The sequence below is a fragment of the Akebia trifoliata genome, chromosome 4 (genome assembly GCF_017979445.1).
Source record: "Akebia trifoliata isolate Shusen 1 chromosome 4, ASM1797944v1, whole genome shotgun sequence".
Taxonomy (NCBI): Eukaryota; Viridiplantae; Streptophyta; class Magnoliopsida; order Ranunculales; family Lardizabalaceae; genus Akebia; species Akebia trifoliata.
In genome coordinates this window covers 16,777,452-16,795,561 of record NC_141378.1, presented here as the reverse complement: position 1 = coordinate 16,795,561, position 18,110 = coordinate 16,777,452, and the positions used below count along the sequence as shown (strand labels likewise).

At 35.9% G+C, this 18,110-nt stretch overlaps 1 protein-coding gene across 2 annotated transcripts; it reads right to left on the bottom strand.

Moving 5' to 3' along the window:
- Window positions 1-74: 74 nt before the first annotated feature.
- Window positions 75-17,503, bottom strand: LOC147404196 (DNA polymerase delta subunit 1). 2 transcript variants are annotated; one of them, XM_086440053.1, is made up of 31 exons: window positions 17,130-17,502; window positions 16,918-17,028; window positions 16,716-16,822; window positions 15,926-16,085; window positions 15,457-15,652; window positions 15,222-15,357; window positions 14,746-14,883; window positions 13,928-14,005; window positions 13,721-13,812; window positions 13,207-13,273; window positions 13,023-13,094; window positions 12,597-12,683; window positions 11,582-11,701; window positions 11,312-11,410; window positions 8,326-8,433; window positions 8,078-8,173; window positions 7,920-7,985; window positions 6,943-6,999; window positions 6,726-6,813; window positions 6,509-6,588; window positions 5,590-5,703; window positions 5,130-5,244; window positions 4,872-5,044; window positions 4,082-4,153; window positions 3,510-3,584; window positions 3,341-3,430; window positions 2,449-2,609; window positions 1,756-1,829; window positions 1,520-1,607; window positions 590-689; window positions 75-513 (listed from the first exon to the last, which is right to left on the bottom strand). In XM_086440053.1, exons 1-30 carry the CDS (start codon window positions 17,404-17,406, stop codon window positions 602-604), a joined length of 3,285 nt encoding a protein of 1,094 aa, XP_086296179.1. In that variant the 5' UTR covers window positions 17,407-17,502; the 3' UTR covers window positions 75-513; window positions 590-601. The 2 variants fall into 2 exon arrangements, with proteins under 2 accessions (XP_086296179.1, XP_086296180.1); XM_086440054.1 differs by lacking the exon at window positions 14,746-14,883 and having other exon boundaries at window positions 17,130-17,503.
- Window positions 17,504-18,110: the final 607 nt, after the last annotated feature.

The following is an 18,110-nucleotide window of genomic DNA, read 5'->3' as shown; positions in this document are numbered from 1 at the left end:
ATTCCAAAGCCAGCTCAAACTATCTAAAGCAATGCCAATTTAGGATCGTAAGAATCATGTTTGGAGAAACAGAGTTTGACAAAACCAGTATGAAGTTTTGTGCAATTGATACATAAATTGCTGCCAACCTCTTCTTAAATATTACTTGTTCAATACATATTTTTGATACATAAGCTGGCATCATCATTGAAGCCTTACCCGAAAGGCTTGGGGATCTTTGGTACATAAATAATCATACAAAATCTGGCCAATTTCAACTGTGATGGCTTCTTTGATTTCAACATTAAACTCGTAACGGGGACCATCCCAAACTTGCCAAGCTTGAGTATACCTCGGAAATAAACAAGGATTCTCCTGAGTTGTGACGGGCCCCATAAAAGCATTACTTCATTCTCCTTTCGCATCACACTAAATGAACCCAACACTGAAGATAGCCGTGATGCAATCACACAAGTGGAATTAACTCAAACATGGAACAATGTCCCATAATATCGCCGGCTACATTATGTATACCTGAAAGAATCAAGGTTGGAACAGAAAGGGATGGAACTAAAGAGAATCATTGAAATAGAAGCAAAAAATATACGACCTCAGAATTATCTCAAAATTGCCATCGATCCAACTGCTGCTTAGCTTCAGCCATGTCCTTTTGTGCCTTCTTTCTTCGATAAAATATTGGACAATCCCGACTATGAAACAAAGACATATAGTATCGTTATATGGCTCCAGACACATGAAACTAGTGTAGTTAAGGGCAAAAGGCGCAAAGGCCTCTTGGTGCCTGAGGCGCCAGGTAGTGATATATTATAATTATATTATGTATAAATATGAGTTTTATAAACAAGTTAAAATATCAACTCTATCAAGAAGAAAAATAACAATCAGCAAAAGCAACAAAAAAGAAAATCAGAGAGGAAGAACAAGAATAAAATAATAAAATAATAAAAATTATAAGTAGGCCAACAACTAGGGTCAAGGTTTAAAATGTCATATTGGAGGAATGTTTCTCTCAGTGAAAAAAAGCGATACTGTATTGACTGATACCTTCTTGAAACATTCATGTTTCGGATTATTGTTTCTTATCATTCTTGGCCGACACCGATAGGTATCAGTCGATACATTCCGATATTTTGAACCATGACAAGGGTTTAGAGTTTTTAGGCTAATAAAATGACAAAATATAAAATGCAATACTTTTAATGGTAAAAATTTATACTTTCCAAATAAATCTTTTTATTTTTGTATGTAAAGATGTGAATCGAATCTTAATTGTTGTCTTATATAACAAAAAATACATTTATTTTATTTCGTGTTTTTATTTATGTCTTAATAAGGCGTGTGTCTGGTGTGCCTTGCGTGTTGACTAAGGCATACGCCTTGGTGCGCCTCAATTCTACACAGCCTCGCCTCCCATGTATTAAGGCATCTTCGGTGCACCCCACCTTGAGGCGCACTAAGGCGCTCGCCTTGACTACAGAGCAGGAAACATGTTATGGAGAGCTAGAATGATGAAGAAAACCTTGTACAGAGAACGTCTTGGTGAAGTGATCCTTGACATTCCTGGCATTGTGTCCATAGCTTCCCAAAAAGTATCTCTAACTCAGCCACTGGTGTACCATGCAAAATCCCAGAAATGTTTTCTTTAAGCGCTAAAAGCAGATTTTCAACTTCATCATACTGGGATGTTTTTTACCCACAGAATGTTTTTCATAATTATAAAAGGCAAAATAAAAAATAAAAATTGTGAGTGCATACCATTAGCTACTGTTTTGCAGTAGAGCTCAGCTTCTCTTCCCTTGCAGTGTGTGCAGAGAGTTTGTTCTGCATTACTGTTCCGAACCCAACATTGATCATCAATATCCTTATAAGAAAAATATGAGCAATCTAACCATCTCACATGCACGAATGCACAAAAACATGTATGACCATGGAATGCCAGAGATCTTTGCCTTGTGAAAAAACTGAACTAGGAACAAAATTGGAGAGCTGCTATCGGCACCCCAACTTTTAGTTATTACACCCCAATTAAAAATAAATGAATGGTTGAGAATAAGTAAAAGTTGGGGTGCCAATAGAAGCTCTCTCATTTTTTTGGGTTTAAGATTTTATGAGCCTATCATAATTTGACACAACTACTGAAATTGTTTGAACCAGTGTTCTAATGTTTTGAAATGTTGAGATTATAATTTGAGCCAAAACTTTGCAATGTTTAAAGAGTGTTTTAATCATTAATTGGGGTGTGATTGCAATGCGGGCACAGTTCCACTTGTGGGCCTTACAAAATCAATAGGCCAAGTATAGGTCTCAGAGAGACATGGGCTTTTGTTTGTGTATAGAATGATGCCGTAACCCTAGACCCTTACCCATGAGAACAAAACCCCAATCGGTGAGTATTTGATTTACCAGATAAATTCAAAATTTTGTTTCTTGCACAGAAAAATAAAATACCTTATTAGAGCCTTGCAGCCGATGCAACTGAGCTGCTTTTTAGCAAACTTCATTATGCCGCTATTTGAAGGTGTTGAAATGGAAACAGCTCTGGTGTGACTTCCATGGAGAAGTTCCTTGCTTGCATTCTTTAGAATGGGTTCAAATATTCTCAAAAGTGGCTGCAAACGGATTCCAATTGAACAGTCAAGTAAAAGAAAGAATAAAATTTTAAGACGATAATAAGTAATAATGACACAGATACAAGGTGTTTAACATCAATCCTTGGAAGAGCCTGAAAATCAAAAGTAGACGCATCTGCCAAATGTTATAATAAAGTTTTTTTTTTTTTTAAACATGAATAATGTTATCCCATCTGAAGATGAAATCGTCAAAAATAGCCATGAACTCTTTAAACAACTTAAGTTGGCTTGCGATAAAAATGGTACAGCTAGAAGGCTGTCACCGAGATCTTCTTTACGATATCCATTCAAAAACAATTTTTATTTAGATATAAAATTATTGTTGATATTTAGGTATAATACCCTCAAAAACTTAATCTTTTGTGACTAACATGATGTTTGGAAAAGTGATATAGCTATTTTTCTACCTCTTTAGCTTTTAAATAAATTTTATATTACTCTTACGGAAAGAAGTTTCTTATCATTCTAAGATTCAATTAGTAATAGATAAATAATAATAAATAAGCTATGCCATTACTTAAGTATTGTGTGTAAAGATAAAATACACCAGGCCTCTTGTAGGAATCATTTTTCTCTTAAAACAACTTCAAAATAAACAATGTTACTGCTACTGCATCAATACTTCTAAAACCCAAAGTGCTGACATTAAACATAAAACAAATCTTTAAAAAAGAAGAAAGAGAAAGAAAAAGAAAATGTAATGAACTAACCTTGCTAATTTGATTTTCAAGGTAGTATTGAGAATCTATTGGTATGTTATTCTCTAGCACATAGATGGGATCCTCTGACCTTTCATAAGCCTGTTTGTCATCAACCAGTCAATTTGACCCACCAACCAACAGTAAAAGACGCTAAGCATAATGACCTATAGCCCATTACCTTTGCACCTTTTGCAGCTTTCACAATTACATATGGTACACGATCCCCAACATTGGGTGCAGTAGCAGCATCTCGCTATTCATCAAAACCATCACACAAGTATAAAGCTAGGCCATCAAATAATGCATCTAGATCAAGAACAAAGACAAGAATGGCATGATTGACCATATGAAAAGAAATAACATTTGGACCACAATAAGAACGGAAAAACATCTTGCCCCTCAATCTCTTTCAGATCCTGAAATAATTCATTTTTTGGAATGAATCGACCAAGCACCACAAAACTCCCGGGTCACTAAGATTTGGCATCACCATGGCATAATTCATATGCCACCTTATTGATCAAAAAGAAGAAGAAAAAATATTGTATCCCACCATCCGTACATTTATATATAAGTATCTTTGGTACATATTTTGGATCATGTCATACCAATATGCAACCATCAAATGTGGAAAATAAACCAAACCAGATGATGCCTCATATTCATGTCAAATCTTGTATCAATAGAAAATTTCTCAGGTGAATACAAGCTTTCAATAGTAAAATGTTATTAAGCAAAAGTTGAACCCACCCTGCGCATGCGTTCAGCAAGCTCAACATGAGCCACCTTTACAGCATAATCATCTCCAGTTTTTGTCAGGCCCTGTCGAATGAAAGAAATTAGTACAAGTTCCATAAGAGCAACTCCAACCCACATCTCTAAAATTTTGCTCCAAATTGGTATCTTCTCTAAAATGTAGAGACGACGCTCTCCTCCGAACCAATTTGAACTCCAACCAGTCCCTCCTCTAAAACACTATTCATTCTCTAAATCACTGTTTATATACTTAGAGAGAGAGAGGCTATTGGCACCCCAACTTTACTTGTTACGGATGGCCCAATTAAAATATTAAAAAAAAGTCAACCGTTGAACTTGGTCAAACAGTTTATTTGATCTGATTTTTAAAACATATTTTTTTTAGAATATTTAATGAAAAGAATTGAAAATAATTAGGGGCCAAAAATTATATATATAACATATTTATGAAAAGATGGAAGCCAAAAATGGCATTTTTGTAATATAAAAAAAAAGTGGGGACAAAATGGGTATTTAACAGATGAATAGTGATTTAGAGATGACCTCTAAATTTCCCAGTGTCGCTAAATTTGGAGCCGTGAACAGTGATTTAGAGGGGCTGTCTCTATATTAGAGACCGTTCGGAGTTAGGTTCGAATGTCTCTATCTCTAAATTTAGAGATTTAGAGAGCAGTTGGAGTTACTCTAATGGCAGGGAATTGTAACCAGCATATTAGTAACTTGTAGAGCACCACGAGGAAAGGAAGAGCACCCCATTTGACCTAGCAAATTATTATTTTCTCACCTTTGTTATAACCAAAAGTGACAAATCCATACGGTTCATAAGAAGATCTGAAATGGTGTTCTTGACATATTGAACAGCACCAGGAATATCTCGGTCAATTAGAATTTTGTGAAGGCATTCAGTAACCAGGTTTTTCACAAGTAGACAGTTGTCCCTACGAACTGTTTCAATGCCTGCCAAGCACATAAAAGCTGAAATTAAAAACATAGTTGGCATAAAATGGAGAAGTCCAAAGGGTAGAGAAGAAGTGAACTTCACCTTTGGTGTCCATTTTGTCATATTTATCAGGATTGGTCCAAAATAGTCCAGCATATCTCTTCTTGTTAATCAATAGATATGGATAATAAACCTTCTCAAACTCTAGTTTGATGGGCTACACAAGACAAGCAAGAATTCTTCTATTGTCAAGTGAACAAAATAAAACATAAAGATAAAGAATTTAAGAATAATGATTTTCTGACGCCCCCCTCTGACACATGCCATACACCCCTGACATGGCATGTGCTAGAACCATAGATTCTTTTCCCCAGGATACGCAACTACACATATTTATGGGGATGTACAGTTGTGTATCCCGAGGGGAAAATCTATGGTTCTAACCCATGCCATGTCTGGGTCCTTATGTCAGAGGGGGTGTCAGAAAATCACAACTCATAATTTAAAAACAAGTTCCACAAAAAAAAAATATTAGAGCTGAACCTCAAAGTCTTTGGCGTACCTTAATGAAAGTGCCACTAATGTACTCAGCTGCTTCTCTCCCCAATTGCATAGCAGCGTCTACAGTAGGCACGCCAAATTGCACCATTACTGAATCAGTGTCCCCATAGACAACCTGAAAAACCAAAACGTAATTAGTTGTAAATGAAGAATGAATAATTCAGACAACTGACTTGACTGCTACCGAAACCATCAAGCTACTTGGATTCTTGGGCAACATACAAAACAGGGTTTTAAAGTTGATTTAAGTTAACTCGGAAATGGAAATATTTTGTGGAGATATAATGATGGGTTGGGAGATACTGTATAATTTTTGAAAGTCACGGGAAAACAATGGGATATGCATTGAAATTCTTATTAAATGATAAAGTAAGCATAAAACAACACTAGTAACCATCATACTATAGATTACGGTCAACAACAGTTTCGCCTACATCTGATGCAAGCATTTGAAACTAAGACTTAAACACATTTAAACATTCAAACCCAAGTGATTTTAGTACGAAAAAACAGCTAGCTTATAACCTGAGTGGGTCATACCAAAGGGATCTATGATCAATGCAAATCCTATTTTTTCTCATTTTAAATTATTTATAGTTAATTAAAAATCAAGCTACATAAAACTAACAAATAATTGAGGATGATGTATAAATGTAAGTAAATTAGTAATAAATAAGACATGTAGCAGGGAACCCATTACATATAGTTTTCAGCAATTAACATAAATGAAGTCCAACGTGTAGATTCAAAAATTATAAAACCATTTCACATAAATGAACATATTCTAGAAATGTTTCATTTTAGTCCTCGTGAAAATGAAAATATTTTTATGGTATTTTTTGCAGAATTTTGAGGGACAAACACCTGGAAATGGCCAGAAAAAATGTAGCTGCTTTTCAATTCAAATTAGGATAATGTACCTCGGCATTATATTCATAGCCACCAAGTGTAGTGAATTTCCCTTCCACAAGCTTCTTTGTGTGTTCAATCATCTGCCGACCTTGACATGTAAAGCACCCAACTTTAAGACCATGCAGAAACTCAAGGAACATTTTTCAAATGTTTTAGCTCAGCCAATGAAAACATATACAATAATCAATGGTTAGATGAAGTGCAAATCAGTAAACATTTATTTACCATAGCTTGTCACACTAGAAGATATTTCTAAACAAGGTAATTGGCCAACAGTAGCTCCAGTAAACCCATATACGGAGTTTGCGCTTATCTGAAAGTTGACACAATTGGATGAAACTTAATATATTGGAAGATAACATGGAGAAGAACTCAGTCTTGTCCCATATTTCACTAGCATGAAAAGAGGAAAATATTAGAACTTGGTGGTAAGCTACACCACCTTTAGTGCCAGCTGGCGACCATCCAGCACAGCCTTCTCCAAGGGATCCTTCGCTTCCTAAAACCAAATAATCTTATCATTAGCCAAACTACAAATTACATGAACAAATTAATCTCTTAACTAATGATTACAACAGAAAACAGAATTTGCTTGGGGAGTCTGGAACGAAAGGAACAACAGAGTGTTCGATAATAAGAGCAGTACCTCTCTTGCAAGATTCTTGGATATTTTGGGTCTATTATACGTTTGGTCAAAGCAGAATATAGAGTTCGCGGGGACCACATTCGATGATTTTGTTTTTAGATGGGACTCTTTATGTGATCAGTGATGTTTTTTTCTTTGATTTGTTGCTTTTTGTTTCTTGTTTGTTCTTGAGGCTCTCTCGGCCTCTCTCTTTGTTGCTCTCCTTTTGTTCAATATATTATACTTTTCCAAAAAAAAAAAAATAACAGAAAACAGAAAAACAAAAGCAAGGTGATAATAAATGAAGGGAGCTGCTACTGGCACCCCAAATTTTACTTATTACACCCCAATTCCTTAAATTATTTATCACACCCTGACTAAAGATTAAATCACACCATTCAAACGTTACAAAAATTTGGTTCAAGTTATTATTTCAACATTACAAAGCAGTATAACACACTGAAACAACTTCAACATTTGTATACTATTAGGATTAGGCCCATAAAAAATCCTAAATCTAACAAATAGAAATCTTAAAAAATTAAAACAGAGAGAGTTTCTATGGGCACCCCAACTTTTACTTATTCTAAACCATTGATTTTTTTTGTCATTTTAATTGGGGTGTAATAAGTAAAAGTTGGGGTGCCAATAGCAGCTCTCTAAATGAACCATACAACAACAAGGCCTCATCCCAAAGATTGGAGCTAAATAAATCATAAAGCAGTAGAGCTATTTTCCAAACTAATAGCATTCCCTAGAAAAAACACTGAAGAGAACAAAAATAGAAAAATCACCTTCAGATCTGCTTTTGCTCTTTTACGAGCAGCCAATAATTCTTCAAGAATTTCTGGAAGTATGCCCTGGCAACACCCATTGCAAAGCAAAATATTGAACTTCATCTAGTAGTTGACCCTTGTTAATATTGGAAAGTACATCACTAACAGAATTTAACCTTCTGAAGATTTGATTTGACAAATGTTTCACCAGATGGAGTTTTGTTGACACATTCTGGTGGAAGGTTGAGTTTGCGAATATCATCAGGAGTTACCTTCAAAACAAGTAACAAACAACATTTATCAAAGAGCTTCAGAAACTTCGAGCTCGACTGTCAAGCTCGTATGATAAAATTTATTTCTAGGTCTTCAGAATGTGGAATTTTGAAAGTGAGCATTATTGATGATTGAAAGAAGAATGTTTCACCAGAGTACAGTAACATAGATTATATGCCATCATGATGGATGGATACAAAGAAGCAAAATCCAATGTCGCAATGGGCTTTTCATAGAACCCTGTCCTGGCCTCCAAAACCTGCAATATGTAAAATGCATGTCAAATGAATATATATGTGTCGGGCTTTTGCCATCTTCGATGTTTTACTAGAAGGATTTCTGACAAATTTATGGCTGTTTCAATTTCAAGTATGGGTGAAGAAGAGAGAACACATCCAAGACAAATATAAGAAATAACCTTAATGTTTCTTCTTTTATTTTTATTTTTCATGTAACTGAACTAGTGAACAGAGTGTATGAACTTTTTTTCCAATCCAAAGGCTAATGCAGAGTGGTTGGAGGATAAAGAGAGCACCAGGAGGGGAGCAGAGGTTTTTTATAGGAAGTTGTAATCAGAGACTTTCCAACGCTGTCCTACACTTGATCATTTGGAGTTCTGATTAAACATCCCTAATTCCGTGTAGTTGGCTCGAATGACCTTTTGAAGACGATGAGGCGTTCTAGACTATATCAAGCGTGAGCGATGACAAGGAGTTCCCCAACTTCTCCTGGTCAAGGTCATGACAAAGTCGGAGTACGGGTTTAAAACAGCAAGGGAAAACTTCAGAAAAAACGTAAAAAACGGGAAAAATACGATGAAACATAAAATATTTTAAAATTTATGAAAAATGTATATATATAATAATACATAAGATAACTATTTTAATTTATACTATATTTCCAATATAACATGTTCTCAAACACAATTATACATGTTATGATACCAAAAAAAGTTTACTGATCAACATGTTTTTATTCAAAATAATAAACGATTGAAAATAAATGAAAAATCGTAACATCAAGATATTATTATCAAGTCCCATATTTCTACATTTATGAATCAACAAATTTTATTAGGTATCAAATCCCACATAAATATATTAAAATAAAAATAAAAAGTGCTAAGTTTTTTTTTGAAAAAAGTAGTTAAAATTTTTTTTTTAAACATGACTTTTTGAAAAAGTCCCATTTTTTTTAATCTTCAGAGATACAATTCACGTTTTAAAACGGATTTTTTTTTTTTTTAAAAAAAACATTTTTCGTTACTATGGTCAAGACCTCAAAAAGAATAGATAGCCCCCTTCATTGAAGAAATCATAGATAACCACCATTAAATCCTTCCTCACAATTTCACTACAACACTTTTAACATAAAAAACTGTTGTATATACATGCTTTCCTAAAGTGCATTTGTCAAGGGTACATAGATTTGGATGATGCGTTGATTTCTATTGAATGGGCTGACTCCAAGATGTTTGTGGGCTTGCAAGATTGATCTTGAAAAGCATATGACCATGTCAATTGGAATTTTTTAAGAAAATATACTAGGTCGTATGGGCTATACTCCAAAATGGATGAATTGGGTTATGAAGTGTTTTCTTCGTCTTTTTCCATACTTGTGAAACAGACCCTGACTGGTTTCTTCAGAAGTTCAAGAGGGCTCAGGCAAGGCGACTCATTGTCCTCCTTCATCTTTACTATTGTTGTGGAAGCTCTGAGGCGAATTGTCTTGAAGATGTGCAGGTGGGTTCTTCCATTCAATTCTAGGAAGATCATTGGTGTAACTAATCATGCCTTATGAAGTAATTCCCAATCATTTATGCAAAATCTCTGAAGAAATCTTTACCTATTGTGAGTGTGGATCCTTAGAGCTATCGATGTATATGAGGAAATAAACAAGAAACATCAAGAACCAAGAAAACACAAGATTTACATCGTTCAGCTATGCATAAGTCCAGGGATGAGAGTTGAGAAACTTTTCACTACGTCTGAGAATGATTACCATCCTTACTAATATAACCATAGGTTTCCCAATTTGAAACCAACACGCCCTTTTGGTTACCCAAATCATAACTAATTCCTTTTCTTCCCAAAATTTCTTTTGTATGTGTAATGGGGATGGAGAGAATGTTCACCATCTTCTTATTCAATATAAGATGGATCATGAGTTGTGGTCTCAATTCCTTCTCCCTTTTGACATCTCAGGCTGCTTTCCAAAGTCACTACGTTACCTATTCGAGAGTTGGTTTTTTCTTGGGTTTTCTTGCTTTGCTTCTAAGATGATTTTATGGAGTCTTACTCCTTTTGCCATTTGTTGGGTAAACTGAAAGAAGAGAAAATATCCTATTTGTAGTACGTGTCAGTCACAAACACTTTGGAAACACATCTCCATTTTAGCCAACCATCACTAATTCTGCGAGAAACACGAGTAAAACCAAATTTGGATGGGCTGTATCATCATCAATATCTCCTCTTTAGGGATAATCAAACCTAAATATGAAGATGACATTACTCATTCATTGATCTTAACTGATCCCCTATATCTTTGTGAGTCCCAACTAAAGCTGCATTGCATATACTCTCCAATGGTCTATTTTAAAGTCATTTGCAAATACAATAAGCAAAGGACTTACCCTTGAGTATGGGCAATTTTTGTCCATAACTAGTACCAAGGTTACAGGATTAAGGCCAAGCATTTATGCAAACCAACTGTAATAGAATTCTGTTATCTCACGACCAACTTTCTCATAATGGCTACAGCTTTTCCACGCAAGTCCTTAATTATGTCAATCTCTATATGCCTCGGTGAAATGTTGCATTTTGCTACAATTGTTTTATTCAAACCATATGACAAAATAATTTATTAATTGACTTAAGCCTGGGGCACACATGCTAGTGCTCATTGTTAGTTAGTTTTATCACATTTTTACAAGTAGCTTACCAAATTATTTTTTCCCTTTTATTGGTAGGGGATTCATAAAAGGAAAACCACTGACTAATACTTGAGCGGAATTTAATCTTTGATTATATTTGGGGAGAGAGTCAAATGTATTATGGGTAAATTAACGTCCACAGTGCTCCACTGTAAAACAACTACAGAATTAGGAAAAAAAAATTATACAGAAAACATAAACTTACAGTTGCGCCCTCAAAGGTTGCATCTCCAGATCCCTGCTTTCTGACAGTTGGAATAACAAGGTTCTTCTGCTTTGCCTTCCTAAGGAGTTGAGAAAGAACCTGAAAACAACAATTACTTTCCAGAAGTTCAACAAGTCTTAAGTTGGTTAAAGTCTGCTAGTGTTGATACCATGACCCGAGTTCAAAACCCACCTTCACCCACTAATTACTGACCCTAGTCATGCTTGCCTAGCAAAAAAAAAGGAATTTTAAGAATCTCAACAAAGTTACCTTAATGCTCTGTCCCCTTGAAAGAAGAAAAGAGATTGGGACACCTGTGACCCGAGCCATCTCCACATAATTGTAAATGAACATCAATTTTTCCAAAAGCCTTTGTGGAAGATAAGCATCCTGAAACTCACATAAGTAAAAACATTTGGTGTGTTAAGAAATCTGCAACTGACGCACTCAAACAAAAAACACTATCTCCTTTCAATGAGTACAGAAAGCAATTAGATGTAAAGAATCCCATTTCAGCATTCCATTAAAATTTCGTTTAGGAGAAATGTTTTGGTCAAGGGAAATACTGAAACATTCGCCAAAATGGAACAAAACATTTCTAAAATATTCACAAAAAAACATGTTTACAACTACTTTTGTCAAATAGATCACAATTTCTCATGCTGATGTGGATCTATAAATCCATCATTTTCTCCTAAAATGCTATCATGTTCTTAAGGTTTGAAGATATAAAGAGATAGAATCTCGAGGTTAAAGATGAGGGTAAAACTTTTGTCCTAGAGGTTGCATATGATGGGTTTTAAGGAGAAAAATCATCAGAGATTTTTAGCAAGAGGTTGAAGACAAGGACATTTAGGTCATTTTGCCTACAAATAATCATTCTTTCTAACTTCTCCTTTCTTTCTGATTTCTAATTTGGTTTTGTTATGTTCCAGTTTGTACCCGGATGTTTCGGCCCAAACATTTCAAGACAACAAGAATCATAATGTTCGCAACTTCGCATTACATTAGAATCCTTTATAACATTATACATGAAAGAATGCATTTCATAGATTTCAGGAAATGATTACAATACCCATATCTATATCCATGTCACAGATTGCGGAAATATCAATTCATAGACTCCTTGCTATAAGCATCAAAGGTTAAAGGTGCCAAAAGAAATCCATAGGTTAAAAGTAACCAAATATTTTCTAGTAAAGGATTTCAATTTTATCACTAAAGCTAACCAAAATTTGAATAAGGGTAATTTCAAAATAGATTGGAATTGAGAGCAGTAATGCACCTTCAAGCAATAAACAGCAAGGCGTCTCCTAGTTTCCGAGTTCCCATTCTGAAGATCAGATATTATCGAGTGGTGGACATCTTCTTTCTGCCATCAAAATAAATGTTATTGACAATAAAAGTTTAAAACATGCAATAACACTTTCATGGGCTAACACCCAAGAAACACGAGATATAAGATTTACCATAGGACAAGAAGTCCATGCAGTAGTACAATTCATTTTTATTTTTATTTTGATAGATGAATCAGTAGGTACTACAAATTATGTACAAATAAAATATGATCTTTTATTACATGTTGTGGTTAAGTGTCTCTTTCTTCCCTTCGCTGATTACAGATATAAATGTTGATAACTAACAGAGAAGAACTTATGAATGAAATTCTAAATATAATATCAGAAGGTCGAAAGGGAAGCTAAACCCTCACCTGCTCCCCAAGAAAGTGCGCTGAAACAGAATTCAGTGAATATGAACTTAACTTGTAATCCCTTTGCATAACCTGCCACCAACAAGACACAACAATTAAGTTGGTCATGCTCAAACCTAGATGGCATTACATGTCTTGGCCCAGCCATGGAACAACCTAAGCAAAAGAAATCAGCACACAGAACCTGTAGCAAATCAAATTGAACTCTCCCTTCAACTGTGACTTCTTTACTCTCCCGTATCCCATACTGTCTGCAAATGCCACAATCATCAATATGAACTCACAATAATAAATGAAATCAGAAGATACGTAAAGTGATTCCCAAGGAGGTAGCATCTGCATAAGCATCACATTGACATGTGTACTACATGGAAGGAATATATTATATTTTGAACTCCGTCGAGTTGAGTAAAATATGTAAGAGAAAATAAGCTCAAGAAAGCCCCTTTGCTATTTCGATAGACCATTTTTTCCCCAAATATCAAGGCAATTTGAAATTGCATCAACCCAGACAAACTTTTAACCATGATTAAACTACTTGGTGGTGAAAGTGACGGAATTAATGAGAAAATCAAGATCAATTAAGCAAATATTATTCCATGAATCTTCCTTAGAGAATCATCAACTGCAAGTCAATGAACATTCCAACTGAAGAAAGAATGGAGGCCCAAAGATCGGATGATGAAGAAGAAAATTACCTTGAGGAGAAGGTTGTATCCTTGACACGTACCCTGCTATTCCTGATGCGGCCCAGGATTGGAAACTCTGCTATTTTCAAGACCTCGGCTCTCTACAAAAAAGCCTCTTATTAGATCAATGGAAAACATAGTTGCAAACAGGGCATTCCTAGCTTCTGCATGAAACATAAAAAAGAAATGAGAAAGAAAAAACAAGTAAAAAAATACCTCAATGAGATAAGGCAAGTCAAATTTGCAGATGTTATATCCAATTATAATATCTGGGTCCACTTCTAGGATAAAATCCTGCAATATACTTGCATTAAGCAGTGCTAGGTGAAACTAAAAATATGTATAGAAGGAAAAAAAGAAATGGGTTTTCCTGACACATGAGATTAGCATTGGTGTTCACCTACAGATTTGTAATTTATTTGCATCATTTTACCAGTTAGAAAAAAAAAAAAGATGATGGTCTTTTCCTAAGATGGAAAGATGCCACTTTTTTTTATTCATATTTTTTCAGGCTGATGCAAGAGCCTTACGCCCCAACCATGTCTTTCTCTTATATCTTTGTTTTCTAATTTATATACTTTATTTATCAGATGAAAAAAAAAAAAAAATCCAATCTCTTGCCTAGTGATGAAATAAATGACGTCATTTTACACAAAAACAGTCAACCATCCCAAGGACTCCAATTAAATGCTGAACATAACCCAATTAAGCTTGAGGAATTACCCCTCCAGAGTGAAAAATCCATGCTTTGATCCCTTCTTTGGAGAAAGATCCCATATGGTAGTTAAATTTTATTGTTCCTTATCCCATGTGTCTCCTCTCTAAGCAATATTATCATTATTTTGGGAACTTCACACGATTCACAGTGCATAGGGTAACATGGACCATTAAGTGAAAAACTCCTTTTCAATGACAATGAATCATACCCAACCAAACATTCCAAGTCTACAGAAAATTGTAGTAGCCATCCACTGGAACATACACAAGCACAATTGCAAAATGCAAAATATGATCATTTAAAAGAAAAATTATACCCTCCAAGCAAGCAAAACTTTTCTTTCTGTGTCAAATGACATCACATCAACACCAACAATAGGAGAGCATGACTTAAGGGTCATGATGTTGCGAACAAATGGCTGAGCCTCTCCTTGTAGAGTGACTAGATTGGCCACCTAGGAAAAAAAATGTAAGTTTATCATAAAGAACAAAACATTTTTTTTTTTAAGTTAACAGCTAAACTGGTTTTTAATGGGTGCAAAAAGCAATGGAGAGAAAGTAGGAGGATGAGAAGCCCCACCTGATATAATAGCCAAAAAGCAAAACAAAACAAAAGATTGGAAAAATAGGAAGTGTCAAGCAAAATCAAGGGATACTCTTCGTTGTGAACCCATGTCTGAAGACTAATCCCTCTAAAAAAAATACCGCTATGAAACCACTATGTGAGAAGCTCATTGGAGCATAATAGTTAACTAAAAACTTCTAGTTCCTTGGAAGAAAATAAGATTTCAACCTGAATAACAGGATCATGTGTTGGCTCAGGAAAAAGGCCTTTGCGACCAGCACACTCTATGTCAAAACTCAATATGCGGAATGGAGCCATTTTCGAGTATTCCCCCTCTGGAACATGACTGATTAATTCAGAATATCTAAGAATATTTGTTAAGAAAAAATATGCCCAAAAGAACAATACTTTAAAGGATCTAGCTATACACAAAAACAGAAAACCATTCAATGCACAAGGATACAGGCAATCAAATTCTAGTTGACAATGAGACATAATCTTTGTTGCCTTCATGTATTTCCCAGCAGGAACTTCAATCCAATTGCCCCCAACTATATTGCAATCAATCATGAAACGAAGAGCAAAAAGAACGTTGCTTTCGTAAGTCATGAAGCTCTTTGTACCAAGACCATCCATTTGTATACCTCTTTCAAGGATGCCTGACAAAGCACGAATAATTAAAAAGATCAAGAAACTAAGAATAAACTGGTGATAACATCTATGGAACCTGACTTCAAAAACTCATTAAGTATGCCATTTGAAAATGCAGTATATATCAAGCAAAATATACAATATTTATGTCAAAAAGCTTGACAAGGTTGATATCCAAGAACAAATTGTTGCATTACAAGTAAGTATTACAGATGTCAACTATGTCTGACCATTAGAAAATAAATAACCCCTTAAGTTGTGGTAACCTGAATTTTTTTTACCTCGACAGCCAGCGACCATTGTTGGCAATGCAACGACAACCTTAAGGAAAGGGTGGGACTGCTGCTGCTGGTAATACATAATGCTTCTCTTCTGTACCATCTCAATCCCCAAGATGATTTTTGGAACCCTACTGTTTCTGTTCACTTCCTTCATCCTTGCCTTCAATTACCCACCACCAAGCATACGATGAGTACAACGCAAATTATTCAAATCTAAGGGAACAGGTTTTCTGGAGTGTCACTCCAGATATATTCAAATGGAATGGAGGGCCCAAAAGGGTCCTCAAGGATTGACGCCCTATTGAACTGAAACTCGTCACTCAAAGTGTGTGGAGCTTTTTGGGTCTGCCACCTCAGCTGTCACACGCACCCACACCCACTCACACACACACACTGAAACCTGTCACTACTCACTCCAAGTGTATGGAGCTTTTCGGGTCTGGCACCTCAGTTTTCACACAACCAACATGCACACTGAAACTTGTCACTCCAAGGGTGGAGCTTTTCGGTCCGCCACCTCAGCTTTCACACAACCCACACAAACTCTCTCTCTCTCTCTCTCACCCCGACTGAAACTTGTCGCTCCAAGTGTATGGAGCTTTTCAGTCCAGAACCTCAGCCTTCATACACACAAAATTACCTCTAGAACTTGATGAAAACGCACACACTCACACACACACACACACACACACACTGACTGAAACTTGTCGCTCCAAGTGTGTGGAGCTTTTCAGGTCCGCCACCTCAGCTTTCACACAACCCAAACGAACACACACACACACAAAATTACCTCTAGAACTTGATGAAAACGGGAAATATCATCGGGGCCCATTCCAGGAGGGCAATTTATGTAGAAATAGGGCAAGAATCCATGAACATTGCAGCAAACACTATGCCCTAACCAATACCAAAAACAACAATTTTCTTAAACCCATATCGTGTTTTGTCGCACAGAAACGGAAACTAATGTTCAAATTGAGAAAAGGCCAAACCTTCCCTCGTGACACCAAATATTCTAAGAATGGCTGCAGGACCAGAAGAATTCGGCAGTAATTCTTTACGGCTGTCGCCAATCACATAATCAATCTCCAATTGTTGGAAAACTGGAAGAAAAAAAAAAGATAAAATCAGAACAAACAAAAAACCCAAATTAAAAATAAAAATAAAAAACCCTAGTAAAAATGGGGAAATTTGAGAGGGTTACTGATGTTGTGAGATTGGGAGAGATGGGAAGGAGAGAGAGAGGGTCGTTTCCATTTGGAGAGACGAGAAGTTAGGGTTTGACGACGTTGTTCCTCGTCTTGGAGGATCATAGCTTCTTCTTCTTCTTGAAGTAGGGTTTCTTCCAAGAACACGTCTTCGTCCATCTCTTCTTCGTCCATTGTTGTTGTTGGTTGTGGTGGTTGTTGGAATCGCTTTGGTGGTTGTTGGGTTGTTGTTGATGGAGGAGGGTTTCGCTTCTTGTTGCTGCCGTTGTTCATGGTTTTGTTTTTGGCGGGAACACAGAGGGGGTGGACTGTGGAGTTCTTTCAGTGAAAGAGTTAAGTGAAGGAGAGACTGTGGAGAATATAAGAGAGGGATTCCCGCCAGTTTTTAGAGAGATGAGAGGGGTTATTCTAGGAATAGTAGAAAATTAGGGTGGTCGCGTGCATCTCACGTGCAATGCTCTTGCTTTGTCTTGTTGGGATCCATTTCTTGGAACGGATCGGATTTGATCCGAATTCCAATCGGATAACTTAGAGTCTGGATCAAGGATTCGGGTTTTAAAAAGGATCTGAATCTGATTTTGATTACCTGACGGATCAATTTTTAGATTTTACATGCTCATGTTCTTAATAAAACCCGATTGGACTGGATTGGGTTGGTGACTGAACCTGTGTGGGCTCAAGTTAGGCTTGTACTTTTGTCGGTCGGGTTGGGTTTGTGTTGAGTCATTGGAGGTTCGGTTTGGACTTCCAAGTCCACCTTTCCAATGTCCCACCATTAGATGGGATGGGACAAAGTTCTCATGCATGTATTGTGTGAAAAATTATGGATTTTTCTAGCCATGCAAGTGATTTGACACGCAGGCCAGTTTGGTACAAAGTAAATCATTTACAAATACAAATGATTTATTGAAATCTAATTTACAGATGCTTGGTTACAATCTGAATTTTTTTTTTTTTTTTGCATTGCAAATTATTTG

Excerpts from the sequence above, each read along its gene's own strand:
- LOC147404196 (XM_086440053.1), bottom strand. The coding sequence starts at position 17,406 with ATGAACAACGGCAGCAACAAGAAGCGAAACCCTCCTCCATCAACAACA. Across the intron at positions 16,086-16,715 it reads GTTTTCATCAAGTTCTAGAG|GCAAGGATGAAGGAAGTGAA; the intron begins GTAATTTTGTGT and ends GGGTAATTGAAG. Across the intron at positions 13,274-13,720 it reads GATACAACCTTCTCCTCAAG|ACAGTATGGGATACGGGAGA; the intron begins GTAATTTTCTTC and ends TGGCATTTGCAG.